Genomic DNA, 13456 nt, shown 5'->3' with positions numbered 1-13456 from the left:
TTAATATCCAAGGCTGTTTCCTTTATGGGGAAAGAATGTTCTGAAGCCCTTTTGTTCTGGACTGTTTGAAAATTTCGCGGCCATGAGTTAAGTTGGTCCGTTTATCAGACCTGTCAAACGGTAATCCATCGATCTAAAACGTTTATGAAAGGCCCCAGATAACAGTTTAAAAAATTTACAATTTATAGGAAATGGCACTTCCATTAAGTCTAAAGTTTTAAATTGTGTAAACCGAAGACAAATGGTTTTACTAGCCGAGACCTAGACACTAAAAAGAGATTAATAACATATATTGTGCATCAATTTTCAAATATATTTGTGTTACCGTATCGATTTTTATTAAAAGCGTCGTCCTGAGTTAGTCGGTCGTCGTTTCGTTTATAATTTAGAAATACGTGCATTAAATAATCCCCTCTTCACTCACCCACTCTCTCTCTTTCTCTCTCTCTCTCTCTCTCTCTCTCTCTCTTTCTCTCTCCCTCTCTCTCACTCAGTCTTCCTCTTGTTATCTGATACCTATTCTATTTTTTTCATTTTACATTGTTTTTCTTATTTCAAAGGCGTCCATTCTTTCTTTCTGCCTCCCTCCTCCTCCTGCTTTTCCTCTTTATTTTTCTACCTTTTTCTATTTACCTATCTACTCTCTCATCTCTCTTTCTCTCTCTCTCTCTCTCTCTCTCTCTCTCTCTCTCTTTCTCTATTTATTTAATTATCTATCCATGTATCTATTAAGCTGTCTAGCTATCAATTTACTTTTATCTGTCTCCTTTTCTTTCTCACTGCTTCTCACTCGCACTCGGTTTTGATGCTCCCACAATTTCGATTTTTCTCGCTCTTGCTACCTTTTTTTCGACACAATTTTTCTCTTTATTTCTGTGTTCTTGATTTCTGTTTTTCTACCATTCTGTATTCTGTCACTTCATCCATATCTCTTCCTCTCAATCAATCTATCTTTTCATCAGGAATAATCTGTATCTCGGTGTGGTCCAGTGAATGGAAAAACAAATGCCCCAATGATGTCAGTGATGATAAAGAAATATCATTAAAAAAAAGATATTCTGGTTGAATAAAAAAAAGAGAAAAGTTTGCTTAGCTTGTATTCTATGAACCGAAGGCGGACCCTCTAATCGCCCGTGTTATCCTGGACTCGCCGTTACATTAATCTTCCATTAATCCTTGTTGAAAAGAATAAACTCTCGATTGAAATCAAGGAAAACCTCATTTATATCTTCTTTTGCGATGGTCATCAGGAGCAGAAAAATGGGGATATTCATTACGAAATTCGCTGTCGGAAATACTTGCGTTATGGTTTTAAGTTACAAATATGTCCATGTTACATGAAACACAATTAATTAATTTGTAGTTCGATCAATACCGATTTAAAAGTATCGTTATGAATGATTATTCAGAAACCCTGAGATGCGGTCTGGTGTAATGTAAGCTTCAGAAAAACATTTTCTTTATCGTGCCAACGATGCGATCTATATTGTGATCATCTTCAGGGCACAAAGTGTTAGGTTTCTGCGTAAGTGTGCCATTTTTGAGAGCCCTCTGAACACGACACGCAAGAATGGCACACTTACGCAGAAAACAAACACTTTGAGCCCTGAAGAAGATCTGAATAAAGATAGAAACGTTGGCACGATAAAGAAAATGTTTTTCTAAAACCTACGTCACACCAGACCGCATCTCAAGATTTCTGAATAATCATCGACAAACGGTCACTAATCACCACACATTGTTACGAATGTAGGTTTTTATACGTGTTTTATTTATTTATTTTTTCTTATTTCCGATTTACAAAGAATACATTACTTCCAACTCTCGGTATGAACTGGGTACGTGAAACACTTATGCTCAATAAAGATGGCTCGATTTGGGTAAGTAATAGAACAGAGTGCGTACAAATATGTTGACAAGTTTGTTCTTTCTTTTTTTAAATTTTTTTTAGAAAGGATTTGAACAGTATAGCAATATGAAGTTAGATGCAGCCGTAAGACTTATTTCAATGATTTATTAGTTTTTCATAAGTAGTTAGAAGTTTGAATAAGTCCAACTAGAGAAAAACATGATTCTGCGCTATGGTAATAGTAATAGGTGGTCTCTTCATATTGGATTTTGCAGATGGATGCAATTTTGGCTGACGATGCTGCTGATTTTATAAATGTTTCCGATTTTCGGAAATTGTTTTCAAAAGAAAACGGCAACAATAAAACGAGAGAACCCTTTGAAATTGCCCAAGTATAAAAAAATCAGACAAGCTGGAATTCTTGTAAAAAATTACAATGAACTATGATTATAGTTAATTGCGGTAGCGGCCGCCCAAGCTATAAAATCTATCCAAAAGGAGTATCCATTAGACGTGAGTTTCGCATTTTTATTTCTTTATCATGGTTTTCTTGTTTTTTCCTGATTGAAATATTTTTCCTTTGTTTGGTCAGCCCGATGACATGTATTATCAACTTAGTAAAAACGAGCAAGCAGAGAAGAAAAGGGTTGGTTTCAAATATTGCTTCTTTTATCCCTTTTTAATAATAATGGTACAATATAATAAACAACAGTTGCTATTTTCAGATATTTTTACAACATGTCAATAGTTTTGTTTACAGTAAAATAAATCGCCCATTGCAGATTTTCAATGAAGTTAATTATATTAAGAATTATGCCATGAAAAGTAAAGTAAGTAGTTTTGATACGCCATCAAGCGTTTTTTTAAACAATTTTTATCCTTTCATCTGACCTTCACAGTGAACTGTGTAAGATGGCTAGTGATTGTTAGGGTTGATCCTAACACCTCCAGAAATTGTTTTTGTATCGTTTGAAATACTAAATGGAGTTGTTTCACAGAAAAACATTGAATCATTGATATGCAACTTAACCCCTCTCTAAGTCTTAAACATAACAATATCTAACCCCAACTCTAACTCTAACCCATCCATAACTCAACCCTCTCTCTTCCCTTACACCAAATCTACCCCCCCCCAATCATCAGAACCTACCGTTCATGACAACTAATTCTAACCTCAACCCATCCCTAACCCTAACGCCGATGATAGCCACCCTACCTAGCTTAAACCGTTGCTAATTCTAACTATTCTTCTGTCTAACTCAGTCCGTGACGCAAAACTCGTCTTGTAAGCAAATGATCTTTATCCATCGCAAAAACATAACTATGTTAACTTGTCATCATTGACGTTATATTAACTGAACCGGTACACATTGTGGCCATTGAATATGATTTATGGGACAAAATTCAACACCATTAACGTACCATCTCCGACCAATCAACAAAGTAAATAATTATCGATTCAATCTTACATTATTTATTATAAATTTGTGCACAAATTTTTGTAATTTCTGCAGTTCATTTCCAATAATTTTGAGAAAAACCGAGAATAAGTAGACCAGATAATGACTACATCAAAATTTCAGCATACAGTACTTTTGCGAAGTATCTACAATAAATACTGTTCATTTTTTTAAACCCCCGACCAATATCTGAACAAAACAAAAATTATGAATTTTTGATCAATAATTTGAAAATTTTCTACTATGTAAAAAAATTGGTGTATCAAAATATTTAAAATGGAAGTTTTAAAAATGGTGTAAAGTTGTCGCTTCAAACATGATTTAACCGATGTTCACCTGAAGTTTTATCTGAATTGTTTCAACTAGTATAGTGAACTACTGACCCGGAATAATATCCATTGCAAGTATCTTCTGTACAACTGATTAAACTGACTGAACCGGAGGTGTTAATAGCCACTGCACAGATTTCACCTTCGTCTTTCATTGTATGGGTTCGTTTAGTATAATCATGCTTCTTAATCATCTTCGTTCTATTTTAACTGTTCAAAACTAATTTTATTATGACCAGGTGACCAATTGTCTGGAATTAATATGTTTTTCTAACTTTTGCTTCTTTGTGGTCACATTGCGTGGCAGTCAAAATATGATAAGCATAACATTAAGTTTTTTCAAACTATTTTTTCTGATTTTATTGTGCATACTTACGCTCAGTGTTAAAATGAATAAATATTGTACAAAAGATACATCTTTCAAAAAATTTTTTTTTAAATTATGATGAATGTTTTATTAATTATAGAATTTATTTATAGAAAACCAATCGACAATTACTAAAAGACACGACAGCATTGATAAAATCCAGATTATTAGAGCCTACAAGCCTATTTATAGTACGTTACGCTACAAACATTATAAAAGCAAACTATTGATTTCTAGAGTTGTTATTTATATGTAAAATTATATGTATTTATCACAGTGGGAAGAAATTAATGTGCCCAAAGTCTACTGCATTACACCTATAGCAAAACGGGCTGTTAATTTATTGGTAAGGAAGACACAAAGCGAGAGAGAGAAGAGAGAAAGAGAGAGAGAGAGAGAGAGTGAGAGAAAGAGAGAGTGACAAAATGAGACAGTGAAAGAGAGATGTACATATGTATGATATGCAAAAAACTACTTAATCATTATAACAAATGACGTAAAAAATTGTGTGATGACGATAGTTATTGAAAAATGTCAATCAATTGCTAAGTAATACATTGGTAAACTTTTGACAGGTCACCAGTAATAATACAACATGGGATAATAGGCATTCCCAAAATTTAAAAAGTGTTAAGAGAGACGCCAAATCGATACCCAATTCAGCCAAGGTGAGCGAGTGAAATCTCAACTTTTTAATAAAAGAAAATTAATGTAATACACGTTTGATTGTAGATGGATTTTTTCAAATTCTTCACCATCACGATGGAGCAGTTAGGAAAACAATTACACAAATACGAGTCTGAAGTGAGTTTTCTTTGTACAAATACCATTTAAATTAAGTTTACACACATTAAAAAATAAAAAAACAATTTGGAAAAATTATTTTCATTTTATAATTAAGCTTGTTCTTATAATTTATTGTTAGGTTATACAATTGATAATATAATTTATTTTCGTTCATTGCCTTTGTTTAAGGGAAAAGAGAGTTTTGATGAGGACATTACACTGTTTAACGTCAGTGTTAATAACAAAGTAAGTTGTACTGTAGTAATTTTAATTATATAAAAGGAATTAACGAAAACATTAGTAATTATTGTCAATATAATTTTTGCAATGACAATTTAGAAGCATACTCTCAATGTTAATCATTTTTTAGCTTTAAGATGATGCAGTTTCAGGTAAAAAATCTAGGTTATTGTATGACTTATAAGTACAAATATGAAGTTCCAACACGAACAACAGCAATACAAATAAAAGGAAAGGAGATTACAGCTTTCGAAAATAGTTTTATTCGAATATAACATTGAATAAAAAATACGATAGATAATAGAAGTCAATTCCAAACTGTCTTAATTTAAATGAAACCTTTTTTGATGATGCTAATTTGAAAAATATACATATCCGAACGTTCTCCTAGGAGGCGAGAAAATAATTATAAAATTTATGTTTTTTTAAATGTGTTTTCATTCCTTCGTTGTGCACGCATTTTATAGGTTTTTATGTATTAACCCTTTTGCTTTTATTTAACTTGGATAAAAACACATAAAATCCACTATAGTATTAAAACTAAATGTACCCTCTGTAGTACGTTTTCACCCCCTCACGTAACATAATATTTAAATTTATCAAAATTTATTCCCCATTATTTTTATGGTGCTTCATTTTTCGTTCTGTAAACCGATTTATCCTTAACACGTTACTTGGTTTACAAAAGTCAAACAAAAACATAACGAATTTTGTTAAACTCCAGGTTCTATCAGAGTTGTACAACGCACATTAAGAGATATGCTTATTAAATTTTGTTCGCATAAAAAACACGATCCTAAAAACGAATTTTCAGTACATCTAAAACTTGAAGGCTCATGTTGGAGTAGCACAACCACACAAACTCACACGTTTCTGTTCTAACCACTCTTTAAAGCTTTAGCAAATTAAATTTTATATCCAACAAAAAAGGTTTTTCTATGATGCCTCATGTTTCACTTAAAATTTATATGACATATGGATTTGACCAAATGTCCACATTGCTATTACCACTGAAAAGCTCTATTTTTTTCTTTGTGTCTCTATCAACAATATATGGATTTTATGCTAATATATGAGTGAAAAATAAAGATGAAATCATAACCCCTAAAACGTTTTACATTAGTCTATACCCGAGTTTACATTTTTTTACGCAGACCAAATACGCACCATTACGTGTAGTTTATAAGGTTGTAAACCCTTAAAAACTTTGTACAAATCGGCATTATTGGAGGGTGAATATTAAATTATTTCAATTATTTATATTTATGGGTTTTTCGGATCACAATAACCAACCATTGACTTTGGTTCTTTGCACTAAAACCATTTTAACCTATTTTACAACTTTTAATAGACACAAAACGTGCCCAGTGTACATCAATAGATTTTCGAATTTTCTCGGCCGCAAATTGATTCTTTTCGTATTTCAAAAAAATTGTTTTTTTGCTAACCACTGCTCTGAATTTTTTACGAAAAATCACCAAACTTATGATAGCTTTGAAATGTATCCATTGATCTACCGGAAACTATACAGCGGCTTGATGTCTCACACTTACACTTAATGACATAGATTTGATCTCTGTAAATAAATTAGCATTGGCGATATAAAATAAAACGTTTAATAGGTTTCTGTTGATCTTTATTTTTTTTCAGTTATATTGGAATAAAATATACCGTGTTGAAACGGCTCAAAAAATTCTATCAGTAGTGCCATTTTCATCAACGCCAGCCCTGATTTTGTTAGCTTTGTATCTTACCTTTCTCGGGTTTTTTCCTTCTAAATTCTTTTACTGTTTTTCCAACCAAGTTATTACATTTTATGATATAACGGTAATCAACTCTCACTTTAAAAAAAATATTATTATTATAAAGGGGTCATTCGACATAAGGGTAATTTACGCCTTAAAAATCTGGCATGATGTCACACTTATGGCCAGACTTCCAGTTTAAATTTCTGAAAATAGATTAGTTTTCTTTAGAAATTTTAGACTGCCAATTGTTATAGTTTTATCTACTATAATTTCTGAGAGTCAGTTTGACATATTACACAGTAATGGGAATGTTACACACTATACATGCAGGAGGATGGCTATGTGTGAGTCTCGTGTGTCCTATTCTTAAACTAGTTAAAACGGACTCTTCATGTCTTGAGGATCAAAATCACATTTCATTAAGAGTTTCTGTATGTGGGCATCTTCAATTGGGGATAAAATAACACATATAACAAATACAAATACACAGAAAGTAAATAAAATCATGATGTCTGGTTAGCCCTCTCACTACCCCAAACTATTCGATACTCCTCGGAGTAATTTGGGGTATGTCCTCCTCCCATTCTTACTATAACAATTACATTCACACTATCTCAGAATAAATGATATTCCTTGGGATAATCGGGGACAAACCCTGGCATTCACGCTAATAAGTTACATACACATACGACAAATCAATGACACTACCAGAGTGCCCGGTAGTCCTCGAGGTAATTGGGGGGATAAACACCTCCATTCGCGGAAATAAATACATTTGAACTTGATTGATCGGTACTCCAGCTTGAAACGTCAGATATATTCCCCGGTCCTCTCATCTTGAAATTCTCTACTCTAAAATACGTGGTATTTAGTGGGCACTCTGAACACGGTACTGACACATCTTAACACTTGGCGCCCTGAAGATGATCTCAATAAAGACTGAAACGTTGGCACAATAAAGAAAATGTTTTTCCAAACCTACGTCACACCAGACCGCATCTCACGATCTCCAAATAATATTGTTGTAAAATTATCATTCGCCCTTCTGACCTCTATCTCACAAAACAGAAGACTACTACGTTCAGTCGTTACTTCTTCATCCATGTGTTCAATCTATTGAGTTACCTTCCTCACTCCAATAGTCGAATCCAAATTTTTTTTTATGTTTATTTTCCGCCTCTCTTTGATTACATTTCATCCTTATAAATCAGAACCAAACATTTTTAATTTTCCCTTTTTATTTTAATTTCCATACTAAAGTATTTTCAATTTATATGTACATATTTCTGGAAATGGATATAAGTTTATCTTTAGCTTTGTATCTTGATAAATACATTAAAATTATAATTCCTTTTGTAAACTAACCATATTTCATTCAATTTCTATCTTAGAGAAAATATTAAAGCAATGTGCTTACGTTCCAGCTAAACTAAAATTATTTACCCAATTAGCTAATTGTATATTATATGCCGGACCCTCTCTTAGCATAGGACTTAATTATTCAAGGAGATTTTAAATCCTATAATATTTTTTACATTCGTTTCATTCGAGATAAACATTTGTGTTTTCTAAGTTTCTAATAAAAATTCGGAAAAAATTCTGATCAGCGGACTGATTGAAATAATCAATATTTGATTTTTGAAGATTTTTAAAAATAAAAGAAAAACTAGGTACGAAAATATAATTTTAATAAAGTGAGACAAATGTTTTTGTCTTCTTAAAAATATAATTCTTAATTCAACAATTACCGTATCGCCTCATGACTTTGGAAAATTGTAATTAATAATCTGAACAAAAATGACATATAATATTCATTTCAGTTGGAAGGAATCTTGAGGAGCTGTTCTCTTTCAAACACATCTGCGTCTGACCCTATGAAAGGTTGCAATAACACCGTAACGTTGGAAAGCGCTGGAATTGTAATTAATGTTTTTTTTTAATTATTGAAAGTTTTTCTAAAATCTCTACTCTTTTTTACTTATTAGATACTTGTTTCATCGGCGGTGCATATCGGGCTCGAATTGGAGCATAGTAAAGTAATTTTTTTTCTTAGTTAAATTATTTTTTTATAGATTTCTAATAAATATGTTTTTTTCCCAGTTTCCTACCGATTATAATACAATGAGCCGAGAACAACAGGCGAAGGAAAAATTGGTCAGTGTTTTAATTACACCTTTGTTTACAGTATAGCAACGTTATATGTGAAATAATTAAATTTTTCAGCGAGTATTGAAGGCCTTTTACAAAGCGGTTTCGATGATGGATAAGGATAAACTTTTTGAATGTGTCTACAACTTCATTACTAAGGACATTATGTCTCCCGATGTGAGTATTCTTAAGCAATAATTGTCCACCTTTATTTCTTTTACTATGTATCGCTATCACTCTTTTTATAAATCATGTGTTTAACGATTGTCTTATTCTAATTTTAGAAAACCTTCCGGGATCTTTTGGAATATTTGGTAGAATGCCTGAAAGAAAAAGCCATGAAACCGGAATTTTATAAAGTAATTTTTTTTTTTTTTTTGGGGGGGGGTTCATGATATTATATTATCCATGTATCAAATATATATATATTTTTTTAAATATGATACCACCACTTAGTGAGGCAGGTGGCAAGAGGCTCGAGGCGAACCACGCGCTCCTTGTTACCCTACCTTTGAATTACACCTCAATGCAACTTTCCCTTATGAAACAATAAATTAGATGGTATGTGTCTCTTCTCCCAGATGTAGTTAAAGTTTCCAATGAAAAAGATCTGGCCACTCCAACCAAGGATTCGATGCCATTGATGTCATTCTGTCTCATATCTTTCTGTATTCTGGGCATTCCATAATTATATGGTTCATGTCCTCTGTACAGTCACAGGAAGCACAATTGGCAGATTCTCTCAGGCCAATCTTATATTTATGAGCACCCCATAAGCCATGGTTGCTTCTGATCCGTGTGATTACGGTATAGAAGTCGCGTGTTGCACTGCATCCTTGAATACACGGAGCCTTGGGTACCACGGGGAACCTGGACCGATACAGTGATCCGCCTGCGGAGCCATTATGAAATTCCTGCCACTCAGATAGCCAACTCGCATTGAGTTAACGTTTACAATCGCTTTTTGTATATATTCGCAGAATTCTCCTGTATCGATAGCCTGTTACGCCTTCACATCTACCAGCTCATTCCCATGGATCCCTGAATGCCCTCTAATCCAGCATAGAGTTTTATTTTTTCCGCTCTTGACCAGTTCCCTATACAATAGCAAAATATTTACTGTTACATGGTCCAGTTTCGAATTGGTAATTTGTTTTCTCTAGGCAATACTTTTTGAATCAGTCACGGTAGCAATTTTCTTAACATCTATTTTCTGTACATACCCTAATGCCTTTAGAATAGCTATGGATTAGGCAGAGAAAATGGAGCTATTTGCAGGGAGAGAAAATGTTTTATTCTTCCTCCGTACTGAGTCATAAAGAGCAAAGCCAGCCTTACCTTCCACCAGAGAACCATCAGTGAAAATGATATAATGGACTACAAAGTGTTCCCTGGCATCCGCCTGGAACATATGGTTTGAAAACCATGGAAGAAACCCCGAATAGTTTCCGAATAGATGATAGATCCTGCGATGCTACGGTAGCTTTTTGGACACAATGGGGCTATCATTTTGGTACAAGTTGATGATTTTGTTGATAGCTAGCTTTTTAATGCTGGAATTAAACGGTAGCTCAGCTGCCTCCGCACAGATGGCTATTACGGGAGTGCTTTGTAGGCACCCTAAAATTCGACGGAGACATTTATTTATAAATAATTGTACCTTTTTCAGGTGGGAGTCTGCCGACTGGCCGTAAAATATTGCTCCGTAATCTAACACCGATCGTAAAATAGTAGGCCTGTAGCTGGGTCTGCTCCACACCGAGAGCTTTTAAAACTTCTAAGAATGTTAAATAGTTTTTCGCCTTTTACCAGCAGCTCATTAATATGTCGAGTCCAGTTCATCTTTGAATTGACGAGAAGTCCCAAAAATTGGGTGTCACTCTTGACTGGGAAATCATAGTCACCTAATTTAACATTGTCTGGTAGTCCGTGTTTGCGCTTACGCGTGAATTGGCATAAGATCGATTTCGTTTCAGAAATCTCTAGTCCATTCAGGTCACGTTTTAAGTTTCGTCATGAACTCATCTAATTTTTTCTTGCACTCAGGGATGCTTTTGTCCTTCACGTATATGCAAATGTCATCGGCATACTGTTCTGTCTTTATATATTCAGGGATGATCGACATTAAATCCGCGGTGTAGATAGCGAAGAGAATAGGGCTAAGAATACCTCCCTGAGGGAGAGAAAGTCTTAAAAGGACCTCTCCGGTCACCATTAATGCTCACGAAGATACTCCTTTTAGATATTATATTCATGACAATTCGTCCAAAATCTATAAGGAGTAGTAAATCAACGAGTTTGGATCATAAGATCCATAGATCGACATTATCATAGGCTCCACTTATTCTAGAAATAAGCCCAATACGCTTTCGTGGGATGAAAAGCCGAGATAAACGTCTCCAATTAGCGATAGCTGAGCATCGACCACCGACTTATTTCTCCTAAAGCCGAACTGGGTGGCAGGAAGTTTGCAGTTTCTTTCGAGGCACCATTCTAGACGAGTTTTAATTAACCGTTCATAAGATTTCAGCATGCATGACATTAATGAAATGAGGCGATATGATCTTGGATCGTTTGGTCGCTTCCCCAGTTTTTTAATCAAAAGCACAACAGTAACTTTCCGGATGTCAGGCATTGATTTTACAGACCAATATCCATTAAGTATTTCTAATAGGACCTCTTTCAAAGTAGTAAGTTGGAGATCATACTGTACTGTATCTGATCTAACCCTGTCGCAGAGTTGTTACTTTTCCTTAAAGCACCTTCTAGTTCTGACATTGTAAAGAAGTCAGTTAGTTCTGAGTCATGTGCTTCGGACTTGTTGAAAGTAAGACGGTTAACTGGGCCAGATAGACAGATTGTTTATTAGATCTATTGTCCACTGACCAAAAACAATGGGGGCCCGAGGGCAACATGGAACGTTATTAATGCAATAACATCCAGATAGATGTTATTGGTGAGTTCTTGTTATGTGAAGAGCAATAGTTTTTCCAGGAAACGGACTTGGCGTTCATAATGACAGTATTAACTTCTTTTTGAGTGGCCTTTACGGCTTCGTAGTTTGCAAATGTAGGGTTAACTCTGTATTCTATAAAAGCAGTTTTGCGTTTTTTGACAGCAGCCTCACAATCCGCATTCCACCAGACCTTGCTCAGGGTTTTCCGAAGAGTGTCCCGGGCTTTTCTTATGGAATACATTAGTCTTATATCGGACATAGCATTGACAATCGACTCATAATCCCTTAGCTCTTTCTTGTCGAGCGAAATTTTTTTCTCACAAGTCTGCGTATTCCGACCAGTTTGTTTTTTCCGTTTTCCGTTTTTTCGGAAAAATTTCTTCGGAGAGTTTGGAGCGACTGCTTTCGAGAGAGAGAACAGAATGGGTAGGTGGTCAGAGCCCATTGGGTCCTCGAGCACCTGCCATTTGGCGACAGCGGTTATTCCTGTCGATGTCATTGTTAAATCTACTGCTGAACTCCTATGGCATCTAGGTGTTTTTATTCTGGTGCTGGAGCCATCATTAGCGTATATGACATTATTATCTTCCATGGCCTATAGGAGATCTTTTCCTAATTTATCGGTCCATTCCGAACTGAAAGCAGTATGATGAGCGTAGAAATCCCCGGCGACCAAAAACGGCTTGGGGTGGCTTTTAAAAAATGTATCCACCTCTACGAAAGAAATTTCTTCCGAAGGTGGAACGTAGACCGAAACAATGGTAATCGGGTTCGAGTTACCCTGGACTATTTGAATGCCTATCATAAATATTTTTAGACTGGGAAGATTGATGTAGTAGTTTACAAATTGTAAATTATTTTTAATCAAAATTCCGGCGCCTCCATACCCAACTTCCCTATAATTTCTGTGAAAATAAAATGAGCTAAATTTGCACACCGTAGTAGGGCTCAGCCAGATCTCAGATAAGAAAACCAAGTCAATTTTCTTATCATCCATTAGGGCTTCCAAACTTCCTTTTTTGTCATTAATGATCGAGAGTTCCATTGTATGCAATTTAAGTTAATGTTACAAGAGTTGGCCATTAATTACAACGATATGAGGGAGTAAACAATCATCTTGGAAAGAGATAGCATTTAACACAGGCAACAGAACATAATCTATCCACATGTAAGAAAAATTTAACAACATATGAATCGGTTCAATTTTTTAGTTTTCTAAATTTAAGTCAGAACGACCTTTCATGTTTTGAAAAATAGGAAGACTCATTACACTACTTTGGACAACGTCCTGCAAATTTGGGGACTTGGGCATCTTCATTTTTGTTTTCTATAACCTTATTTATGACGCGGAAGACGGCTTCACAAATGATAGCGAAATTTGCGTTTTTCTCATCATCTTTTCCTTTAGGGCGGTGTGGGTTGTGTGGTTTTAATCCTCCGGGAAGTTTTTTGGACTTGGAGTAATTGGACTATAAAGTTTTTTTTTTAATTTGAGCCATATCTTCTCCGGGAGGAGAGGAGCTTCTTCTCTTTTGAGAGACGGTTTTGGTCCATCTATGAATGGGCGTTGAAG

At 34.7% G+C, this 13456-nt stretch overlaps 1 protein-coding gene across 6 annotated transcripts in view; it reads left to right on the top strand.

Moving 5' to 3' along the window:
- The window catches only part of LOC106667194, a 38753-nt gene that overhangs the window by 3100 nt on the left and 22197 nt on the right, over window positions 1-13456 (top strand). For 2 of the 6 annotated variants that reach the window (XM_014394985.2, XM_014395014.2), the window contains exons 8-23: window positions 1806-1880; window positions 1952-1993; window positions 2125-2241; window positions 2303-2362; window positions 2442-2495; window positions 2575-2679; window positions 4119-4196; window positions 4283-4351; window positions 4581-4673; window positions 4738-4809; window positions 4981-5037; window positions 8600-8698; window positions 8765-8815; window positions 8880-8933; window positions 9003-9104; window positions 9212-9286. In XM_014394985.2, the coding sequence (XP_014250471.1) occupies window positions 1806-1880; window positions 1952-1993; window positions 2125-2241; window positions 2303-2362; window positions 2442-2495; window positions 2575-2679; window positions 4119-4196; window positions 4283-4351; window positions 4581-4673; window positions 4738-4809; window positions 4981-5037; window positions 8600-8698; window positions 8765-8815; window positions 8880-8933; window positions 9003-9104; window positions 9212-9286 (1203 nt within the window). Of the gene's footprint in view, window positions 1-1805; window positions 1881-1951; window positions 1994-2124; window positions 2242-2302; window positions 2363-2441; window positions 2541-2574; window positions 2680-4118; window positions 4197-4282; window positions 4352-4580; window positions 4674-4737; window positions 4810-4980; window positions 5038-8599; window positions 8699-8764; window positions 8816-8879; window positions 8934-9002; window positions 9105-9211; window positions 9287-13456 lie in introns of all 6 variants that reach the window. The other 4 variants (XM_014395023.2, XM_014395005.2, XM_014395032.2 and 1 more) reach the window with 4 other exon arrangements.

The sequence above is a fragment of the Cimex lectularius genome, unplaced genomic scaffold, assembly GCF_000648675.2.
Source record: "Cimex lectularius strain Harlan isolate CLEC.00 unplaced genomic scaffold, Clec_2.1 scaffold133, whole genome shotgun sequence".
In the NCBI taxonomy this organism is placed as follows: domain Eukaryota; kingdom Metazoa; phylum Arthropoda; class Insecta; order Hemiptera; family Cimicidae; genus Cimex; species Cimex lectularius.
This window is presented reverse-complemented; position numbering and strand designations above follow the sequence as displayed.